This window comes from Oryx dammah, unplaced genomic scaffold (genome assembly GCF_014754425.2).
Source record: "Oryx dammah isolate SB20612 unplaced genomic scaffold, SCBI_Odam_1.1 HiC_scaffold_27, whole genome shotgun sequence".
Lineage (NCBI taxonomy): Eukaryota > Metazoa > Chordata > Mammalia > Artiodactyla > Bovidae > Oryx > Oryx dammah.
In genome coordinates, this window is record NW_024070211.1 from 28,814,059 (window position 1) to 28,837,288 (window position 23,230).

Sequence of the window (23,230 nt, forward strand, 5' to 3'; positions counted from 1 at the left end):
TGTATAAGCCCAATGCCTCTTGGGCCCCATTTCCCACCCCTTATTACCTGCACATCTCCATTTAGGGGCCCAACCAAGGCCCACACACTCCTTTTCAAATGTAGGGTCCAGCTTTGCTCTCAACTCTAGTCAGCTTCAGACCCAGAGAGAGGGGAGTGGGCAACACCCTATTTGTTCCTTCTCCAACTTTCCCTCTCTTTCTTTACAAGGTAAAGTTAGCATATATCAGATCACCATGAGAGTTTCCCTGGTGGCTCAGCGGGAGGTAATCTGCCTGCAATGTAGGAGACACAGGTTCGATCCCTGGGTTGGGAACATTTCCTAGAGGTGGAAATGGCAGCCCACTCCAGTATTCTTGCCTGGGAAATCCCGTGGACAGAGGAGCCTGGTGGGCTATAGTCCATGGAGTCACAAAGAGTGGGACACAACTTAGTGACTAAACAACAACAGCTCACCATGACTTGACTTGGTTTGACTGGGATATGCCCCCCCACAACCCGGTGTCCAGTGCTCCACCCCCCTGGCTCACCCCTCCCTCTAGAGGTATACCTTCTACAGTGTTAAAGCTCCTACCTCATTATCCCAAACCTCATTCTGTATCTCTCATCTTCAGTCTCTCCTCCCCCAGCTCTGTCCTCCTAAAGCCTGGAAGGCAGAGGAGGCTGAAGCCGCAGCTAATGATATAGTGGACGCTGCTGGGGGCTAGAGGGGTTGGGAGCGCCTCCCCAGGCCTTCATTGTCTTTCCCTTACCTCCTACCCTGAATGGGAGGGAGAAAGAAGGCAGGTAACCCAGCCCCCACAGCTCTCTCCTGAGTGAACAAGAGGAAAGGAATGAGGCAGGTGTGTCTGGCTGCTCCTGCCCACCCCTCCTCCCAGGGGACTCTCACCCGCCTGCCTGTGGGGCTGTCTTTGGGGGGATGGGGAGAGAAACCCTGTCTTTTCCAGAGGCAGAAGAGCTGAGCATATGGAAGGCCCTGCTGCTTTAGGCATGTCTGGGAGCTGCTGGGATGCAGGCAGTTGGAGGGAAGGGAGCTAAGGGCAAGTGAGTGGGGGCAGCTCACCCAGGTGGTGAGCCTACGGGGTGCATCACCAGGAGGGCCTCCTTCCTTCTCACCCCTACTCAGGGGTGCAGAGACATGAGTTAGGGCCAGGGAGGATGGAGATGTGTGTAGGTTGGCAACTAGGAAAAGGAACAAGACTTCATCCTTGGCTGGTTCATCAAGAAGGGTGCCATTCTGGGGTAAACTGAGGCAGGCAGCAGGACTCTCAACTGTGAGCAGCAGGAGGCCTGGATGAAGTTGACAAAGAGTACTTTCCCCAAGATCCTGACCCTGCCTCCCTTTCCACTGCCTCCTCCTTGAGGGTCTATTCCAGAAAAACATCAGCTCTGAGAGCCAAGGAGAGGGTAACACTGGACCTAGGCTGCCAGCTCCGCAGTGTTCTTCCGAGGGTCTAGACAGGAGGCCAACTGACCTGCCAAGGGGTACCCCAAGCTGGGGATCTGGGGGCACAAGACACCCAGAAAGGATGTCCCCCCTGGCCCAGCCTTACTTACACACCCCGCCTCCCCTACCTGGACTCAGAGAGACCAGAATCCAGACAGTAAGTCTCCTGGCCCTCCCCCGCCACCCTTCTCCCCAGCCGCGCCTCCTAGCCCCACCTGCTCCCCGGGGCGCTGGGCTGGCTGGGTTGAGCTGGGTCTTGCCCAGGATTACTGCTCTCAGAGTGCCTCCTGTCTCTGCTGACGGGTGCTGCTGGCCAACACTCGTCCTGGCTTGTGGCAGAGGGCTCAGGCACAAGGTGGACAGCTAGAGCTCTGGCCTCCAGGGCTCCTGATCTGGCCCCTTGCCAACTTCCCCACCTCCCATCTAATCCAGGGCTTATCTCTTGTTGTCTCTCCTACCTGGCCCTCTGCTGTCAACTTGTCCCCAGTCATTCAGTTCCCCAGACAGCAATCTATGTGGGAATCAGACCATGACACTTGCCTGCCTAAGGCCCTCTGAAGGTTCCCATTTCTCTTACATAAAATCCCAACTCTTTACCTTGGCCTGGAAGGACACATCATGTGCCCATTCCCCTACCCCCACCTGGGATGCTCCTTTCCGACATCTGTCCCTTGATTTCTTCCCTCCAATCACACTGGCTTCTTTGCTGTTCCTTCTGAGATCTTTTGGACCTCAGAGACTTTGCATTCACATGGCCTCTGCCTGGAAAGCCCTTAACCCTCAATTTGTGCATGGCTCTGGCTTCCCTGGTAGCTCAGCTGGTAAAGAATCTGCCTACCATGCAGGAGACCCCAGTTCGATTCCTGGGTCAGGAAGTTCCCCTGGAGAAGGGATAGGCTACCCACTCCAGTATTCTTGGGCTTCCCTGGTGGCTCAGATGGTAAAGAATCTGCCTGCAATGTGGGAGACCTGGGTTTGATCCCTGGGTTGGGAAAATCCCCTGGAGGAAGGCATGGCAACCCACACCAGTATTATTGTCTGGAGAATCCCCATGGACAGAGGAGCCTGGCAGGCTACATATAGCCCATGGACTCGCAAAGAGTCAGACACAACTGAAGCGACTTAGCATACATATTGTACACAAATATTTTAGCACAGCTCTCCTTATCATGAGGTCTCAGCGTGCAGTTCTCTCCGACCAGCAGCTTTATCTAAAGGGGCCCCACTCCCCACAAATCACTCTACATCCAGCACCTTGCTTTATTTTCTTCACATCACACAGCATTGTCTGAAATGTCCTTGCTTGTGCATTTTCGTGTTTATTGCCCATCTTCCCCAGCCAGAATGTAAACTCCAAGAGGGTAGGTGCTGTGTCTCTTATTCACATCTGTATTCCCAGCACCTCTCATCCCCACAGAGTGCCAGGCCGCAAAGAGTGCAAAATAAATATCTGTTAAATGAATGAGGAGGGGCAGGGGCCGGTGGAGGAGAACCTCTGAGGCCTCTGCAGAAACACTTCAGCTCAGTGATGTCCATTTCTTCTTTGTACTCCTCCTCCCCCTACCCACCAGCTTCCATTGGTTTCCTCCCACTCCAGGGGAAGGGGTGAGGAGATAAAGGAAGCAAGCCCAGAGCATGCCTGGCTGACACGGCCCTAAAGTGTGGGGCAACCCCCAGCCCATCGGAGCTGTCTGAGCTTGGGGCAGAGATCCAGGAGGCAAAATCTCAGTCCTGGAGACCACAGAAGTGAGTGGGGGAGGTCCAAGCAAGCCTGAACTGTCCCGTGATTGAAGTCTTGATGACCTCAGAGCTGGGAGGTTCCTATAAAATCTTGTGGTCCAGCCTCCACTCCCAGGAACCAAGGTGATGCTCGGCCAACACGGCACGCCAGAGGAGCAGCCTGAGGGAAGAGAGCCGTCGGCTCACTTGCAGACACTGACCCACTCAGTGATGCGGCACTCCTCACAGACCACGAAGCAGCACCAGTGGAAGCGGCAGTGACAGCGCTCCCTGCGTGTCTGCCGCAGGATGTTGTGGCCGCGGCCGCAGCACATGCTGCCGCAGCCGTCGGGGCCCGCGCTGCTCTTGTTGCACAGGCGGCCCACGGTGCCCGCCGAGTCCAGGCGCGGCTCCCGCTCGCAGAAGTCGGGCGACTTCTCGAAGTAGACCAGGTCGGCGGGGCTGGCGCGGCGCCGTGGCCCCGGAAGGCCCGGGGCGGGCGAGGGTGCCCCCACGGGACCGGGCTCCAGCTGTCCGCTGTTGCGGTTGTGCGGGCGGATGAGCGTGGCGCGGTGGAAGCGGCTGCGCAGCAGCGCCCCCACCGCGCGGAACTCGGGCGTCACCTGCCAGCAAGTCTTGAGCTGGCAGCTGCCTGACGTGCCATGGCACTTGCACTTCCGCCGCATGTTCTCCATCACCGCCTGCAGAGGGAGGCACACGGGAGGGTGACGCCTGCGGCCGGCCCCACTGCCCTCCTCCCCACGCAGACCTTGGCCTGGGAGAATCTCAGAGGCTTTGCAAACCAACTCCCATTGAACAGAGGCAAAGGCTGAGGCCCGAAGCCGGTGGGTGCGTGGCACAGCTTCTCAACCAGGCAATCAGGATTAGAGTTCTGCCTACTCTTCTGCTGTTCTGTCTTCCACCTCCCACCCCGTCAGACCCCAGGGGAATTCCCTCCTTCCTGCACCCCTCCTCTCCCACAGCCTTTCCCAGCAGCTGCAGGGGGCCCTTGGGGCTGGAGGCTCTTGCTTCCTGAGGGGGATCCCAGATCCTCAGGGAAATTCCCTCTTCTTCCAACCCTCAGGTGGGGACCAGGAGCAGGGTTGTGCTGGCCCCACTACCTCCCAGCCCAAAGCTTCTGGCCTCACTCCAGGCTGTGAGCAGAGACTGTGAGGAATCTGAGAAAGCCCCTTTCTTCCTCTGGGCCCTGTAGCACTTTGCAAGAAGCCTAAGGGGAGGGCCAGGGGCTGGAGAGATTTCCCTTCCCCTCCTCCCCATCATACAGGCTGGGGCTTATTCTGCCCAGCACTGAGTGCCACCATTCCTCCTAGGAAACAGCATCAACAGGAGCCAAAGGCTCTACCTGAATACAGAACCAAAGGGAACATAAAGAGCCAGACCCCCAGGGCAATGAAAGTAGAGAGAGGTTCCCAAGCCTCCAAGGGAGCTAGTTACAGTAATACAACCTACCCACTTCTTGCCCAGCCCTTAGCCTGCTTTCCTGAGTCTCCTCCCAAAGAGCCCCTTCACGTTATCCTCACCAGAGACCCCAGAGGAAACTGGCCACGTGCCCCTCCCCCTGCTCCACTCCAAAAACACAAAGCAATGATCTGGGGCCCTCAAACCTGGGCAATAGGGCCATAAAAGAGGGACCTCATTCCTCCAAGTCTTAAAAGGCTCTGCAGCTTGTATGTGCAGCCTGTGGTGTCAACACCACGTGGAAAGCAGCCCAGTGCCTCCCCAGGCCAACAGCTCCAGAACATCTGCTTCCCACAGGCAGCAGCCATTAATTAACTAGTTTAACAGGGAGGAGGAGGCACTGGTGGTATGGGCTGAGGTAGTAATGGACGCTTGGGAAAAGAGCTGCATGAACAGGGCAGAACCAGGTGGGAGCTGGATGTGACCTGAGGGTGGATATGCCTCAGTTTACCTCACCTCTCAGTCATGATGGGAGAGCTGAATCAGCTCTAGTCTTTGTGGAAGAAGGAGGTGAACCGGCCTGGGCTGAGAAGCCAGGAGAAGGGGGAGTGAGATGGAGAAAGTGCCAGTCAGAGTGAGGGGAAGCCAGACACAAGGCCTGAGCAGACTGGGCAGGGCTGAGAGAAGGGACAGGGGGCTGAGTAGCCAATAAAAGATGGTGCTGAGCTACCATGAGGGTTAGGGAGGCATCTTCACATAGACTACACTATAGAACAAAAGGGTTCAGGACTCAACTGCTTAGAGATGAATCCTGCCTCTGCCACTTTCTCACTAGTTGCATCACCTGAGCCAAGCTTCTTAGTCTGTTTGTGCCTGACTTTCCATATCTGAACATGAGCTGAATAATAGAACCTTCATAGGTAGGTGTAAGTGAAATACGCTAATATACAGTAAAATGCTCCAGAACAATGCCTAACAGAGAAAGAACTCAATAAACTGAATGTGTGCTATTACTTTCCCTTCTTTCTTTCCTCCACATCTCCCTCCCTTTGTTTCTTCCTTTCTGTCCTCTCCCTCTCCTCCCCTCCCCTTCCTCCATCTCCTCTCCTTCATCCTCCTCCCCCTAGTCTCCTTTCTCTTCCTCCCTTTCCTTCTCCTCCCTGGTTCTCCTCCTCCTCCTCCCCTTCTTCTCCCCCCTTTAAAATGAATGACCTTGAGGGAGTATGAATATTGGAGGTGGCAGGGGGTGCAAAGAAACATGGATGAAAACATAACAGTACCACTGTGGCCCCAGGGAATCTCCCTTTGCAGGAATTTCTCATTCTGCACAGAAAGCCTGGGAGAGGAGGGGTGTCTAAGCACAGGGAAACAGAATCATGGAACATTCACACTAGGAAGGCTTATGGATCATCCAGTTCAATCTTCTAACTTTATAGGGGAGGAGACTGAGTGGGAGAGTAGGCCTAGACTTGGAGGTCCTGACTGCAACCCAGAGCTCTGCCCTCTGCTCACAGCAGGAACTGGGAGGATCAGGCTGCTCAGCAGAAGGGAAGCTCTTCCAGGGCAAAGGCTGTTTGCCCTCATAGCCCCACGCCTAGTCTGGTGCCTGGCACACAGTAGCTAGCCAACACACATTTGATGACCAAATTAGGAGGGGGCAATGATAAGTTGGGACTTCCCTGGTGGCTCAGACAGTAAAGAATCTGCCTGCAAAAGACCTGCGGTGGGAAGATCCCTTGGAGGAGGGCATAGCAACCCACTCCAGTATTCCTGCCTGGAGAATCCCCATGGACAGAGGAGCCTGGAGGGCTACAGTCCATGGGGTCGCAAAGAGTCAGACATGACTGAGAGACTAAGCACACACAACAATAAACTGCTGAGTTAGGGATAATGGTACGGTCTCCAGAGGAGAGATGAGCCCGGAGGAGGGGAGGGGCCCTAGGCCGAGGGGTCTGAGCCGGTCCAGCGGGGTGGGGCGCTCACCTGCCTTCCTACTCGGTTGTTGTGGAGCCTCATGCGCGCATGGATGTCTCTGTGAGGTTCCCGGGAGTCCAGAAAGTCTTTAGAGAAGCGCTCTCCAAAACCCACGTCAGGGCTGCAGCCGCCCCACTCCCAGGAGTCCTGCAGGCCGGGGCTGGCAGGGGGCAGGGCAGGGTGCTCGGGAACTCCATGGCTCAGGCCCTTGCCGCGCTGCAGCGCTTCCAGCTGCAGGCGGTGCAACTTCCGACGGAAGGCCTCCTCGTCGCCGCGCCGCGACGCGTCGCAACCGCAGGCCCTCAGTTTGCCCAGGGCGCAGGCATTGGATACCGCGTGCACCACGCCGGCTGCCGAGATGGCGTAGGCGAAGGCACTCTCTCGGAAACCTGGGCGTAGAAATGCGGGAAACGGCCTTTGAGGGGCCTTCACATCCCATCCCTCTGCCCTCCCTACCCAGCTTTCTCACGGCACCGAGGGGAAGCAGAGACCCAGTGCTGGGCGGGGGAGGGATCTGGTACAAGGACATAGACTCAGAGAGGGGCAGAAATTACGCTGCCGGAAGTTCTGCACGCAGGATGCAATGGGGAAGATCTTCCCCACAGCTCTCCTTTTTGAACTCCTTTCCCTTCACCCTTAGCAAGCTCAGAGTTTGTGTCTACAGCTCTCCCGTTGGACAGACACTATCTAGTAAAAAAAAAAAAAAAAAAATTTTTTTTTGCCATCAAAGACTTAAGTTATTATCTCTCATGCAATATTTGCAATTTTAAGATAAGCCTGCAGAAAGAAGGCAAATTTTAACCTAAAAAAAAAAAAAAAACAAAACAAAAACAAAACAGTGATGGAATTCTGGGCCCCAGGAGATGGTAATGGGCAGAAGGGTAAGTAAGAGGAGATGGTGTCCTCCTAAGGTTCCCAGCCCCAAAATATCCTGACTGCAGCCACCCGCTTGGGCACATCACAGAACACCCTCTGATGGCCAGGTACCAGAGGGAGGGAAAAGAGCCAGGGGAATTTCCCCCTTCCCTGCCCACGTGACATCCCAGAAAGTCTGCTCAGAAAAGGGTATTGCCCAGTCACTCTGCCTGCAGTTTCTTCAGGTCAGCTGAAGAGGTTGTCTCAAGGATGCTAGGAGTGAGCCCCCTGCTGATTCAGGGTTAAGAGTAGTCATGTTGAACACTGAGAAGGAATGGTTAGCTAAGGTAGATGCCTTCATGAGATGCTCAGGGGTGCAAAGCTTCCAAGATGGGTGACTCTCAGGAGCCCAGGACTTGTCTACACTGCTCCTCCTCCTTGACATTCCCAGCTTGAGCCATCCTCTGGGTCTGTGGCAGGCGGAGTCCTATTTGCAGAGGAGGGTTGGGCTTCTGGACCTGCAAGCTGCATCTCATTCTGCATCTGAGAAAGGACCGGCGAAGGGCAGGTCTCTGACCAGCCTCTGAACCCGAGAGAGTCTGAGCAGTGGGAGAAACCAAGGGCAACAACAGCTCCCACATGAGCAGGAGATTCGGCTGAGCCATAGACACCTGTGGGGAAGCCAGAATTCAGCTGGGAGCTGATGGCTTAGGAGAGGCCAAAGATTCAGAAGAAAAAACTCCGGATCCTACTACCTCAGCATCAAGACTGAGAGGACTTGGAGGCCTCACTGACCCCAGAGAGCCAACCAGGACTGGACAGAGACCCTAACCCAGTCCCACCCCTAATGCTCATCCTCTGCATCACAGGGCCCCGTCCCCCTCTCCCTGCCTGGCAAAAGAAACAAAAACAAAAAACAAGATGTGTAAAAGAATATGAACTCTGGCGCCAGACTGCCTGGGTTTCAATCTTGGCTCTTCCACTTACTAGCTGGTAATAGCTCTGTGACCTTGGCCAAGTGACTTGACCTCTCTGTGCCTCAATTTTCTCATCTGTAAAACATCTGTCTCATTGTTGTTCCAAGAACTGAGTCAAAAAATTTAAAATGCTTAGGATAATACCTTACTCCTAGTAAGGACTACATAAACACTTGATGTTATTGAGAAGTTCCTTCCTGCTGTCTGACTTCACCCACCGCTGCTGCAGTTTCAGGCTATTGCTCTTTCTGGTTTCCTCCGCCAGGCCTGGAGCTCTGCAGCTCATGGCCCATTCGAGAATAAATCACTTGGGTCACCAGAAGCCCACAGAGCAGGTGATCCCTCTTTAGCTTCTCATTGCAGCTGATGACGTCTCAGGACCTTTTCTAAGAAAAAACCAGCTCTGAGGAAACAGGAAGGAATAGAGAATAGGCAGGAGCCCTCAGAGGGGGCCCTGGGAACTGGTGGGAGTTGTGGAAGAGTAGACAATGCCCTGGGAGGTTGGGCCCAAGGGAGAGAAAGGCAGACTCTAGCTGAGGCCACACCCTGTATTTATCCCTTGCCTTTTATCTGTGGGACCCTGAGCAATTATTGCTTGGGGTGGGGAGTCATCAGCCTGCTTCTAGGACAAATGGCCATATATAGACCACCAGAGGCAGCCCATAAAGCACCCCTCCCAACACACACACACACACACTTACACACATTGTACAAAAGAGGGGTAATGGAGCTGGGCCCAGCCACTTTCTATTGAAGGACATTTGGCTCTGGAGAAGACCTGCTGCTGAGTAAGAAACCCAGATAGCACAGTTCCCAGTCCTCTGACCTTGTCTATGCATAACACCAGGAAAGAGCAAGTTGCTGGTCCCAGGAGATGTGCTGGGCCAACCCAACCACCATCTTCCAGGCTCCATTACATTCAAGGGCAGGCCTAGAGGAGTCTGGAGAAATGTAGCCCACAGTCTACAGAGAACACCCCTAGCGACCCCGGGCAGCTAAAGACACCATCCCATGGCCTCTGGCACCTCTCACAGCCACATGTAGCAGTGACCAGGCAGGGCTTGTACGGTCACCCTCTGCTCCAAGCATTCAGAGAAGTCCAGCCCATTGGGTCTGCCCCCAGCTCCCATTCTGGGCCCCAGTTTCGGTCCTGGCCCCAACTGTCTGGGGCAGACGCAGGCACAGTGCCATCTGGCCAGCTGGAGGGGGAGAGGGGTGGGGCCCTGGCCAGCTGGGCTGCCCGGAGCACTGGGGGGTGGGGGCTCGTTAAGACGCACAATTAGCCGCCCTGCCTTTGATCTGGGACAGGGACTGCCAGCATCTAACTGGAGTCAGCTGCTGCTACAGGACGCAGCCAACGGCCAGGAAGGGGCTGGGGGAGGAGGTTTGGAGGGCAGGGAAGTGTGGAGGAGAGAGGACTCGGGAGCCGGTAGGAACTAGGAAGGTTTAGAGAAGCTTGGGACCTGCCCATTCAAGTCAAAGAAGGAGGAGAGGTGGAGAAGTCTGGTCTCCATTCCCTCCACACGAATAATCTGTGTGCAAATAATCTGTGCGTGTTCATGTTCCTGGCCTGGGAGAGAAAGAGAGGGTTGCCTATATGTGGGAACACTTAGGGGTGACACTCAATATAGCATCACATCTTCACAACTATGGGTAGGTGTTGGTGTGTGAGAGTGCGTGTGTACATGTGTGCATGCCAGCTCCATTTTTTGGATTACTTCTCCGTCGCACCAGTTTACCTCTGGGCACCAGGTAGGAGACCATGGTGGCCTTGCAGCTTGGGAGGCATTATGCAGGGGGTTGAGTGCTATCTCTAAGAACAGCTGGCCTACACTTGAGTCCTGGCTCTGCAGCTCATGTACAAGCTGTGTGACTAATGGCAAGTTACCCAACCTCTCTAAGCTTCCTTTATAAAAGGAGGATAATGATAGAACCTAGTGCATGGGGTTTGTTTGAAGACCCTACAGTACAGATAAAGTGCTTCAGAACACTGATCAGCACACAGCAAGTACTTACTATGTTTTGGGTAATTTGTTCAATCCCTGGGTTGGGAAGGTCTCCTTCCGGAGAAGGGAATGGCAACCCACTCCATTATTCTTGCCTGGGAAACCCCATGAACAGAGGAACCTGGTGGGTTACAGTCCAAGGGGTTGCCAGAGTCGGACTCAACTTAGTGACTAGACAAACGAGAATAACAGGACTTTAGGTGATCCTGTTAGGATATGATTAGGATGATGGTTAGGATAATCATTAGGATATGACTGCCTGTGCCTCAGTCTCCCCATGTGAGTACCATCACATATCCCAAGCCCACACATAAAAACAAGACTCCCTGAGGGTGAATGTAAAAGGGAGGTGGGAGACAAAGAGCCAGGGCCTTGGAGAGCAGAGGCTAGACTCTCAAATTGCTGGGTTCTCCTGGGCTGGGAGCCTGGCTTACTGCAGAGCCTCACACCCCATCTTTCCATCCATTCTGAATGAGTCTGGGCCTTAGGGAGGGCAGTACCCAAACTGTGCCAGTGCTCCAGGACCTGCTGTGTGAATCTACTCTCTCCACCACATCTGTCCCTGTCCTCTCATCCCCTCTAACTCCAGTGCCCAAGTCCAGCTCTAAACAGCCCATTCCTCAAATCTCCCTCTGGTCCCTGCATCCTGAGTAAGAGATGGAGTTCTTTAATCCACATAATAAAGAGCCGCCCCTTCTAGCCAAGTTTTCCAGCATTTCACCCACCTAAGCACCAACGTGTGAGTCCTCAGAACTGAAAGCTGGGGATATCAGGATCCTTGGGTCACAGCTGCCTCTGAGATGGGGGTGGTCCTCTCACAGTTTATTTAGGACTCTAGTCCCCTAGAGACCCCACTCTCCCTGCCTCCCAACTCCCAGGTTCCAGCAGCCCCACCTCCCTCTGCTTGGTTGGGGAAAGCCCTACTGTGTGTCCTGCTTCCCTAGCACCCACTCCAGGTGCTCAAACACCCTTCCCTCTACCTCCTACATGAGAACCCCATCCCTTCAGCCAACCCATCGCAGGCAAAGTGTCAGGACAATTAGATGACAGTGACAGCACTCAAGTGGAAGACCTGGGAGACCACCTCCTGGTAGCAGTCTCTGAATTTTAAAAGTGGCGGCATGCATGTGCATGCTAAATCACTTCTGCCCAACTCTGCAACTCCATGGCCTGTAGCCCACCAGGCTCCTCTGTCCATGGGGATTCTCCAGGCAAGAATACTGGAGTAGGTTGCCATGCCCTCCTCCAGGGGATCTTCCCCACCCAGGGATCAAACCCACGTCTCTTATGTCTCTTGCATTGGCAGGTGGATTCTTTACTCCCTGAGCCACCTGGGAAGGCCAAGTGCACCTTTAAGAGAACTCCATTGGCAGCCAGGGTCAGAAGAGGGGTCACCCTACTGATATTCCATATGGGGAAACTGGGGTCACCCAATCTCCTCATGGACAATCTATGACTTGAAAAGAAGGGAGACTAGGGGAAAAATCCAGCCCAGGGGCTCCTTACCGCCAAGACTGGCCCATGGGATTCAAATTTAGCTAGTCCTTGAGGTGATGGGCCAAGAAAATGGTCCCACAAGAGTGTAGAGTGAGTGAGGCAGGGCAACGGTGGGTGGCCTTGGGAGGTGAGGAGAGGGGTGGGGGGTAGACATTTCTTTCCAGAAGCCCTCAGAGAAGGCCATCCTCTGAGGAGGATAGAAAGGTAGAAATGAGGTGTTGTAATGGGGGAGGTGGGGGCGGGCGGGGAGGCAGAAGCCACAGAGGCAGGCCGGTGTTGTGAGGCCAAAGGCAGGAGCCCAGCCTCCCTGCAGGAGTCCAGGAGCCGCGCTGTCCCGCCCCCTCCCCGCGCTGGGCGCCGCCCCGCGCCGGCTAGCCCCGGCAAGTCTCCCCCCTCCACACCTCACCCCCCCCCCCACCCGTCCCCCCAGCTCACCTCCCGCTTATTAAACTGCAGGTGAACCCGGGAGCGCCTGGCACAGCGCCAATCCCGCGGGGTTCCACCGCTCGAACTCTCCCCCAAGCTGCAAAGCCCCCGTGTCCTCCACCTGCCCGAACGGGCCTCCCCCCGTCGAAGCAGTCGGGGCGCCTGGGTTCACTCGGCCTAGAGGGGGCAGGAGGACCAGAGGGAAAGAGGGGACACCGAGGCCCCGGGAAGAGGGGCGAAGAGCTAGCCTCGCCTCCCCCTAAGAGACACGGGTGCCCAAGTCCTCAGAGAGCGGAACCCGGAGCAAACTCGAGGCCAGCGCTGGCGAGAACAGGGCTTCGGGGAGCGCGGGTGACCCAGAATCCCGGAGTGAGTTCGGGCGCGCGGCAGCGGGGAGCGCCGGCCCGGCCCGGCCGGGGCAGGAGAGATGCAGGGGCCTGTCACTTCGTGTCCGTGAGCCAGGCGGCAGCGGGGGCGGCCAGGGCGGGGCGCCGGGCCGGAGTTGGGCTGGCCAATCGGCCGGGGGTCGCGGGCATCCTCTCCGGGCAGACGGCGGGAGGGGCTCCTGGGCGGCGGGGCGGGCGGGGCGGGAGCGCGGGACGGGGTGGGTGGGGGGGTCGCCCTCTTTGAGAGGCGCGCGGCTGGGGCCGGGAGCCGTCTGCCGCGGCCCGCGGGGATTAGTTCGCGGCTGCATGCCGCCACACGCGTCGGGCTGGGCTCGGCCGGGGAGAAACAGCGCCCCGGGCGCGCGGGGGAGGGAGCAGGGAGCGCGCGCGGGGGCGGGGCGGGCGGCAAGGGGCTGGGCTGGGGAAAGCTGGGGTGGACCCTGACCCGGGGGCTCCGGGATGCGCGGAGAGGTCCTGGTGGACAGGGAATGCCCCTGACTCAGTTCTTTCTGAAATTAGGGTACATTAGAGTCCGACTCTCCCAAAAGCCCCTGGGCCCAAAGGGCACCGAGTACAGGGGTACCTGGCCTCCTCTGCTGTCACCTGAGAATCTGAGAATCGTACAAGTCCCAAGGAGTCAGGTCCCCACGCTGTCCCACCCAAGTGGTTGCACGGAAGAAAGATATACCCAGTTAGGCGCATCCAGGAGGCAAGACCCCCATCTTTTTCCAAAGACCTGAATCAAAGCTTAAGATACCAGGCAGGGCAGGAGGTGGGTGTGAGTGGAACTGAGTGAGGAAAGCGCCTGCCATCTCCAGCCCAAGCCACTCTAGGGATTGTCCGGGTGGGTCACCCAAAAGTCCAGGGAGGGGAACAGATAGTAGGCTGCAGCTTCTCCCAACCATGAGGGGAAAAGGGATAGGCAGAACCGTAAGTGAAGCCTACTGAGCAGAAGACAGGCACACACCCAGTGCCTCTGATTCAGAGAGGGTTTGCAGGGCAGCAAGGATGACACAGAGGCTGGTGGTGTTCCCTGCTGGGAAAGGCTTCTGCAAAAGTATAGTTTTACCTGCTTAGGCTTCCCTCACCTACACTGTTGGGCAAAGGTCCCTGACCCCTCTTCGTGTGGATTCTGGGTACTTCATCACAGGCCCTCCATCCTACATGCTATTTACTAGTTGGGTATAGGGTAAATTGAGGCAGGTGACAGATATGGGTATTTCCTGGGCCTGAGTTATGCAGAGTCAGTCTCTGGGCAGGATAACCCAGGAGTTCAGTTCTCAGGCATGAAACCTGCCACCTGCATCCCACACAGCCCAGCCTGGAGCCACATCTGCCCTGTTTGTCTGACTGCCCACTTCCCCCCACCATGGACTTGCCCAGAGCAGAAAGAGGCAAGAGGAGAGCAACACGGGCCAAGAGATGAGCACCTGGGGAGCTTGCCAGCTTGATAGCTGGCAGATCAGTTCTGGAGTGAGGGTGCTGAATGGGGTGTGCAGGGCAAGGGTGAGGGGTGAGGGGCAGCTACCTCTGCTGAAGATAGGACTCTCATAAGGGATCTTGTTTCGAGTCTCGAGACTAGAGCAATTCCAGCGCTGATCCCGGAACTGGTGCTGGCACTCATGGATGGCAATCTGGATGCCCTGGATGGCTGAAGCAGCCACGTCAGGGTGGCGCACACACACCTCCATCTGCCGCTTGCTCAGGCCTGGCAATGTCAGGCACACCGTGTTGGCGTTGAGCACGGGCTCTTGGGGGAGGCGGAGGCCCAGGATATCGTTGGGTGCAGACCTGCAGGCAGGTGGGGTTGGGGTGGGTGAGCATTTTGGGGGCTAGGAGGGCCCCATCTAACTAGACACACTCTGTCCCAAAGGCTCTGTTCCAACCCCTGCTTTCGAGGGTTGAGCCCATCAGCGTATCCCCAAAGCACTCTCTTTTTCTCGACCTTCTCACCATCCTCCTCTCCAAGACAGCCCACCGGGCTGCACACCCACACCAATTAACATGTGCAAATGGACACACATCCTGTATGCCTGCGCACAGAGTATTTCATAAGTACATCCCCAGGCACTGATGCTCTCAAGCGCAGCAGTCTCCCAGAGACCACTCCCAACGGCATGCTTCAGACAGTCACATTCATGCAGACACACTTCTGCACACATTGAAGTGGACACACAGATGCAGGAACACTTACCCACATGCACACTTCATCAGACATAGTTATATACATACACATGGACACTCACAAGTTCACACACATGTTCATCTGAACATACATTGATTCATGAGCCCTCATATCCACACATGTGCACACACAGACTGCTGTTTACAACTCAGCTTGCTGGGCTCACTTGACCACAGACAGAAAGACACACACACACACACACACACACACACACACGCAGCTGCCATCTCTCATTGACCCCACCTGGGCGACCCCCTTTGGGCTCAACCCCTGCCTCTGCCTAGGGGCAATCTCTAAGGTAAAGCTTGGCAATTTGAACTTACTCCTGGGGTGAGGTGTGTACCCCCAGCATAGCAGGGACTCCAGGCTGGCACTTGCTGCCCGCTAAACACACTTCCCCCTCTAGTAGCCATCACTCTTCTGGGCACTGCCCTGTCTCCCTGGCCTGCCCTTAGTCTGTCACCAGTTCAGCCCCCTCCTGTGAGAGTACTCTTTTCATTGGTCACAAACACTTTACTGCGACACCGTCCCTCCCTCCTTCAGGGTCCCCTGCCCCAGCAGGCACGCAGAGGCCCCTGTGGCTGGGGGTCCCAGCTCTCCAGGAGGGCGGGGCATAAGGTGAGGGCTCACCTGGGCACGGAGGCAGCCAGCAGCAGTAGGAAGAAGAGAGCGCAGAGCGCGGGCCGCGGCTGGGGCCGAGGTCGGAGCCGCAGCCAGGGGCAAGGGTGAGTGCTGCCCATCGCGCGCAGGCCGTGATGGGCCAGGAGTTGGGGGCTCACAGCCCGGTGGGACCGGCGAGCCAGGGACGACGGCGCATGATCCGCGGGGGGTCGGGGCGGCTGCGACACACAGCTCCGACTCGGGTCACGGCTCCCGGAGCAGACGGTGCCCGCCTCCCTGCTCCATGGGGCAGCGCCCCCGGGCACCGCCCTCGGGGGGGGGGGGGAGGACGGCGGGCGGGCGGGCGCACCGGGCACCTCCTGGCACAGGGGTTCGGGGAATTTCCCGAGGCCCCCCTGCAACAACTCCTGGTGCCTCTTGAGTGTAAGGGGGGCCCGGAGGTGCTGTGGGCTAGGGAAGAGAGGCTGAGGTGCCAGGGAGCCCCCAGAGCACAGCGCGGTGAGCCTGTGCTTCCGAGGGCTTGCGAGGCGGGCGGCGGGGTGGGGGAGCTGGGGGGGCGGCGCTGTCTGTGCCCGGCCCCACCGCCCAAAAGAGTGAGTGACTGTCCCGGCTCAGGGAGCTCGGCCGCCTCCCCTTTCCTCACCCATCCCCAACTCCCCGAGTCTCAGGGCTCTACCCCACGTGACGTCACGACGACGGGGGAGGGGGGCAGAGGCGTGTACTCCTCCCGAGGCCACTGTGTCTGCTCAGCATTGGGGTGGGAGCAGCGGTGCAGACCGTGCGGGGAGGGGCGGGGAGAAGAGGTGTTGGGGTCTGCGCGATCAGGCCCAGGGCGGTGCCAGTGAGCCGGCTGGCTGGTTTGTGTGGTAAGGTGTGTGTTACTTCGAGGTGTGTGCGCCCGGCTGAGCCGCAGCTGCTGGGGAGCCATCCCCCGCCTCCCACCCCCCACCGCATATACACACCTGCAGGGGCTGGCCCTCTGCTTGCCTCCCCCACCTCAGGAGGGACTTCCCAGGCTTGGCTGCTGAGGCAGGTGTGGGGTCCTGCAGAGGAGGTTAGCAGGCCCCCCCCCCATCTCACTCTTGTTGGCGTGTGACCTTCAACAGTTGCCTCCTGGACACCAAACCACCCTGTGCCTCAGTGAAATGAGGTTAATGAGACCCACCTCATCTCATCAATGAGCCAGTGAAGGTAAAAGTCCTGGGACTCCAGTGAATGTTTGTCTGTGAGCAGAGCATCCAGGGGTGGCATACCCTAAGAGGAGGGATTAGAGAGTCTTTTAACCCTAAAAGTGTGCTTTGAGGTTATCTTATTTTATCCCCTTTTATTTCATAAGAAAATACTGAGGCTCAGAGAGGGTCATGACCTCCTCAAGGTCACCCAGCAAGTTAGTGGAAGAGCTGGATCAAAGCCCACTTGAGCATAGCAGCAGCAGTCCCAACAGTGAGTCCTCCTTCCCCATGTCCAGCCTGTAGATATCTCAGGTCTCACCTTGGCCCTGCCTCTTGGTCCTCTGGGAGGTCCCGAACACCAGCTTCCTGGCTCAGGGCCATGCCTCTCTGGGACTCTTTTCTGTCCTCACATCCCAGCTGAACACTAGGTTCGCCTAGCAGGATGAGTGTACCGGACACAGGTAGGGGCCTGAAAGCCAGAGAGTCCAGGACAGAGGCTCCAGCTTCTGTTTCTGGCTCTAACCTGCGCCCTGATAGCAAAACCTAGTCCCACTGTGGCCTTGACATCCCCCTCTGTAAAATGGGCACAAGCCTCTCACTCTATACATATGCTTCACACCCAACCTCACTGCCCTGCTCTCTGAAGAGAGCTCCTCCTGGCTTAAGGATAAACGACCAGAGCCTCTGGGCTCAGAGACAAAAAGGGGCCCATTCCTGGAACTGCTCCCCCCCCCCACCTCAGGGAATCGAAGGAGAAGGGTGGGGCCTTCCCTGTCCCCAGACTGTGAGGTGGTGGTGGCGGCCTGAGCAACAGCAGGCTGACGGCATCTCCCTCCTCTCCCCCATCTCTGCCGGGAGCCACCGCAGCTGTCAGGAATTAAGGGCTTGAGGCTGCTGGGGGTGGGGGTGGGGCAGTGGGGGGAGCAGTCTGGCTGGACAGCAGGGAAACAGCCGGGGGCAGGGAGCAGTCTGCGTCAGCCAGAGCCGGGTTTGACCCCAGCCGCCCCCAGCCCTCCACACTCTTCCCTACCAGGCTGCAGGAAGAGCGACAGCTTGGGTCTAAAGTTTGGGAAGGGTATGGGGAGGGGCAGGGCAGAACCAGTCTCAACCCAGAAAGGAGGCGTGAGCCCAGAGTGGGAGAGGGCACCAGCAGGGACAAGCCAGACTGGGGAGCCATACTCCCATTTGCTGCTGGGGAAACTGAGGCCCAGAAAGGCTCGAGCAATGGGTTCATAATCCAGGCTGCAGACCTTACTTCGCATCTAGCGCTCACACCAGCGTGTCCCACGCTTGATGCATTGTATGTTTCCCCTGGGATAGGCCGTTGTGGGAAATTCCAATTCTGGGCTCTCTGTGAAGCTGAATCAGCCTTTCCAGAGGGAAGACCTGGGGGTCTGCAGTTCTAACCAATGTCTCAAGTGCTTTTCAAGGGGACCACATTTGGGAAATGCCACTGACCTGGTTTAGTGGCTGATTTTTTTTTCCCTTTGGCCTTCATCAGATGAAGACTGATCTCTTTGCTCCCCTACCCTCCACTATTCATGAAATACAGAAATGTAAGGGAGAGGGAGAAGACCCTTTCTTTGAAAACTCCAGGAAGCAAACAATGCCCAAGCCTTGCTGGCACTCAAGCATGACACTAGCCTGCTGTCATGAGGGTCCAGGAGTGCCCCATCTGGGGTGCTTCTCCCTAGCCCCAGGAAGTGAAGGCTTATGTGGGCCCATGGCCTTGGCATATGTGAAGATGAAACCCTGAAAGGGTGTCTGCTGCTGGAGCCCCAACCCCACAAGACCCATGCCATGGGCAAGCCCCTATCAGCAGCCCCCAAGCCCCGCCCTGGCCCTGCCCTGGGCTCTGGCCCTCAGCCTAGCCCCAGCCCCCACAGCCGCTGCCTGAGACCACAATTACAGGGGCCACTGGGGGTGGGGGAGACCAGGGATGAAAGGCAGTGCCGCAGGAGAATGGTTCCAGCTGTGGCGGCTCCATCGGAGGCTGCGGGGAAGGGAGGGCCAGGGAGGCACCAGGGTGAGAACAGGTGGGACCCCCACCACTCCAGCTGAGCCCAGTCCAAGCTCAGTCCTGATGCTCTGCTGGAGAAGGTTAGCTTTGTGAAGAAGGGAGGCAAGGAGCCCCAGGGTGACAAGGCAGCTCTTCGTCCTCTTGTCTTGGCCTCAAGGACCATGGCCCCCTCAGGAAGGTAAGGAAGGGGGTAGAGCTGGCAGCTCCAGTCTCCTAGACCCCTGTGTGTTAGGTCCGGAAGGGGAGGGGAAGAGCTTCCTGAGTCCTGGGCCTTCCTCCCGGCCTCCCCGCCCTTCTGCCTGTTTGTTCCGGCGTTCCCTGATGTGGTCACGCACACATCTGGAGCGCCTCTGTGCGCTTCCCCCATCTCCCCAGTTCCACATGTCTCCCACCACTCAGCCAGCGGGGGACCTCAGTGGCTCAGACTGTGCCTGAGGCTGGGCAGCTGGGTGAGCAAGACGGGGGAGGTGGGGTGGTCATGGTGTTGGGGCATTTCTGAGTTCTGCTTCCAGCCCCCATCCCAGTCCTCAGGGCAGTGATGCAGAGCCACCTCCGAGCTTAAAGAGGGCCAGGATAATGGTCAAAACGGTGCCTCTGGGTCGCCACTCTCACCTTTCATAGAAGGCAGCTCCCAGACTCCTGCTGTAGTTCCCACTCTCTAGGGTCACAGAAGATGGACGCCAACACATGAGTGCCCATTCAAAGACTGCAAGCACTCTTACCATGTGCTACCAGGTAGCCTCACTTCATAATGGGGAGACTGAGGCTCAGAGAGGGGAACTGACTTGGCCCAGCTCGAGCTGGCAAACTAGGCCTTTCTACGCACCCCCACACTGTTCTCATGCTACATCCACTGAATTCCTTTTTTCTTTCCTGCCACTGCCTCAGTTGTCCTCCCTAGCATCACAGAAGAGGAAATCCAGCATCCCACACCCCAGATCACCACCCCCCACCACCACCACCCCGCACCAGAACCCAGCAGTAGAGATAGAGGCAGGCATCCCAGCCCTACATCTGGGTCAGCCTAGAGGTCTCAGACAGTCTGGATCCCTAGCAGCTTGACCTAGCTGTCCGTGGGTCTCCTTACTTCCTTTTCATCCTACCCTCTCTTACTGACAACTCTCTGAGTTCCCCAGATGTCCTGCAGGTCCTATCTGTGGGCCGTGTTAACAGGGAAGCTGGGCTCTGTGCACCCTCTGGTGGCCTCTGAGAAAAGTGCAGGAGACTTTTTTTATTAAAACAGTAAGTGTTGCACCCAGCCAGGGAACTCTTGTAGAGGGGAGGCAGTTGTTCAGTCGCTCAGTCTGTTCTGACTCTTTGAGACCCCATGCACTGCAGCACACCCAGGCTTCCCTGTCCTTCACCGTCTCCTGGAGCTTTCTCAAACTCATGTCCATTGAGTCAGTGATGCCACCCAACCATCTTGCCATCCCCTTCTCCTCCTGCCTTCAGTCTTTCCCAGCAACAGAGTCTTTTCCAATGAGCAGGCTTTTCACATCAGGTGGCCAAAGTTTTGGAGCTTCAGCTTCAGCAGCAGTCCTTCCAATGAATAATCAGAGTTGATTTCCTTTAGAATTAGTTGGTTTGATCTCCTTGCAGGCCAAATGACTGTCAAGAGTCCTCTCCAGCACCGCTGTTCAAAAACATGAATTCTTTGGTGCTTAGCCTGGAGAAGGCAGAAATGTGACTAAAAACCCTATACTGTACAGTGCCTCATTTTTCTTCCATGGACCCACAATGCTGGCTCCAGTCTCCTGTCTTGGTAAGTTAGTCAAACCCCTTAGTTCAAGAGATTCTGAGTCTGAATTCTCCATGATACTTCCCTGAAGCTCAGGTATTTGACTTGAGGGAGCCAGGAGGAAGAAGATTGAAAAAGAAAAGAAAACCCAAGTGTCTTTTCCTTCTCACTGCAGCCTAATACTTCCTCTCCATACAGGCTTCACTCCAGGGTGCCGATGTGATCTTCGAGGGCTGAACCAGGTGAGGTCACACAGGTGTGTGTAGGGGGTATTGTCAGGGGAGGGCTGATGCCCTGGAAGTCATATAAAGGGTCTGTCATACCCAGGATGAGTTCCCCTTCCCTCTCTTTCACTTGGAGAAATCTTCTCTCCTCGCTGTGCCCCAATTCCCTGTGGTTCTAGGGGGGCTACCAATGCCAGTCGTGGTGGTACATTTCCCTGGACACTAGTTGTTTTTTTTTTTTCTGCACTATGCAGCATGTGGAATCTTAGTTCCCAATGAGTGGACCCATGCCCCTTGCATTGGGAGCATGGAGTCTTAACCACAAGACTGCCAGGGAAATCTCCCACACACACCCCCCACCTGCACTGTTATTAGGATAGGCAAGCGGGTCAAGTTGACCTGATCCCAGCTTCCTTAGGACTTCTTCTGGGAATTCCATTCTTTTTTGATCTTTTTTGGGTCAGTGAATGTAGACATAAGGCTGCCATATAGAGGAAGTCTGTCTGCAGCAGGAGAAAATAAGGACAATATGAAAAGAGAGACAGAGACAAGTAGGAACAAAAGACCTGGGAGTCAGGGTGAGAGAGAGGTGACGTCAATCATTTGGGCCCCTGGGCTCAGCAGTGCCTAAATTCAGACTTACCTGGACTTTCCAGGTATTTTTGTTGTTGTTCAGTCGCTAAGTCATGTCCAACTCTCTGCGACCCCATGGATTGCAGCCCTCAGGCCTCCCTGTCCCTCTGTCTCCTGGAATTTGCCCAAGTTCATGTCCATTGAATCAGTGATGCCATCCAACCATTTCCAGGTATGAGATCCACTAATTAATTCCTTTTGGCCTAAATTAGTTTGAGTTGGGTATCTTCATTTGCAGTCAAGTCCTGCCCAATGCCTGCAAAGCATCAGCTCTCTATCCCCTTTCTCACAGTAACTACCATTTATTAAATACAAACTTGACATAAAATATTGCATCAAATGCTAAGTGCTTTGCATATCTCAAACAGTCATCCCTAAAATTACATAAGGATGTGGGTAGATTATGATGGGTGTTACAAGTTGCCCTTGTCCTACTGAGAATCTCACAGAGGAGCCTGGTAGGCTACAGTCCATAGGGTCGCAAAGAATCGGACATGACCCAAGTGACTTAGCACATACTCAGCACATTGAGAAGTGGAGTCTGTTTTCTTTCCCCTTGAATTTTGGCTGGTTCTGTGACTTGTGTCAACCAAAACAGAATGACAGTGATGCTGGGTACCTTCCAAGGCTGGACCCTAAGAAGACACTGCAGTTTCTGCCTTCAAGTTTGGCACAGTATAATTTGAAATCCAGCTTTATGCTGTGGCCACCATGCTGTAAGGAAGCCCAAGCTAGTCACATGGAGAGAAGGAGGCTACTGGAGAAACTCTGGGACTCTGGATATACACGAGTGAAGCCTTTTGGACTGTCCATCCCAGCAGCCACCAGCAGAATCAGCCAAGTGGATGACTACAACCAATAGCTCTGTCACAAAGAGCAGAACCACCCAGCTGAGTTCTGACAAATTCCTGACCTAAAGGATCATGAGGAATAATTACTTTGGGATTGTTTGTTATGCAGCAATGGATAAGTAAAACAATGATAATCCTACTGCATAGGTAAAGACACTGGGACTAAGATGGCCTATATCGTAAACTTCTAAGCAACAGCGCTGGTTTCCAACCCAGAGTGCCTGAATCTAATGTTCATGCTTTGCTCTGCATACCTTGATGGGAGTAGTCATTCTCCACTGCAGTTTTTGGACTGTGGGGACTTTGGGGGCTCCGAATCCCAGCCATTTGGCTATGTCCTCTTCCATTCTCTCTGGAGAAAGATGGGGGCCTTACCCTCAATTCTGGAAAACCCAGAACCCCAAACCTTCCTCTGTCCCTTTACCCTCACCATTAGCTTTCCAAGAGGAATCAGAAAGGCAGAAATGTGGTTGGATACCAAGAGAAACCTTGGGACAGCTTTGCTTCACCTCCCTCTAAGTTTGATTGGAAATGCCATTCTAAGTTTTTTCAGTGTTAGTGGGGGTGAAGTTAGTTTTGATGACAACAAAATCTGATGTTACTAAGGACATTTTCATTACATTCTACCATTTATAAAGTTAACTTTTGAGTTTGGGTGGCCTTATAAGTCTACCCTCAAATTTCCGAGAAACAGAAAAACAAATAAACTCCCTCCACCCCGAATTAGGACAAGGGCTGACCTGAGAACTCAGCACACCACCAGAGGCTTCTGGTCCTCTTTCCCTAGATCCCCTCAGACTGCTCATTAAAGGGGATCCCAGTTCTCCCCCAGCTTGCAGATACAGACTCTAGATGTATACCAGAGTGAACAAGAATAATGCCAAGGGCGGGATCTTGCACTCTTCACCACCGGGAGAGCCCAGTTCTGAAAGACAGATGGGGACCCAGGTGATGACCCCTGAAAGGCCCGTTCTATCAAAACCATCTCCCTTTACTCACTCCTTTCAGAGCCTCTCCCCACGGCAGAGCCCCCCTCCCAAACTCTGGGCCTAGGTTTAAATATCTTTATTGATATATCCTA

General features: G+C 55.5%; 1 protein-coding gene across 1 annotated transcript; it reads right to left on the reverse strand.

Annotated features, from left to right (window-relative positions):
- Positions 1–2,694: 2,694 nt before the first annotated feature.
- On the reverse strand, positions 2,695–15,668 carry WNT10A (Wnt family member 10A). Its single transcript, XM_040228322.1, has 4 exons — positions 15,521–15,668; positions 14,234–14,496; positions 6,568–6,947; positions 2,695–3,866 (listed from the first exon to the last, which is right to left on the reverse strand). The coding sequence occupies exons 1-4, from the start codon at positions 15,628–15,630 to the stop codon at positions 3,369–3,371; spliced, it is 1,251 nt and encodes a 416-aa protein (XP_040084256.1). The 5' UTR covers positions 15,631–15,668; the 3' UTR covers positions 2,695–3,368.
- Positions 15,669–23,230: the final 7,562 nt, after the last annotated feature.

What these genes read in the sequence shown, in the direction of transcription:
- WNT10A (XM_040228322.1), bottom strand. Translation starts at nt 15,630, where the DNA reads ATGGGCAGCACTCACCCTTGCCCCTGGCTGCGGCTCCGACCTCGGCCC. An exon ending in CTGGCTGCCTCCGTGCCCAG is followed by an intron (nt 14,497 to 15,520) that starts GTGAGCCCTCAC and finishes ACCTGCCTGCAG; the next exon opens with GTCTGCACCCAACGATATCC. An exon ending in ACAACCGAGTAGGAAGGCAG is followed by an intron (nt 3,867 to 6,567) that starts GTGAGCGCCCCA and finishes CTCCCTCTGCAG; the next exon opens with GCGGTGATGGAGAACATGCG.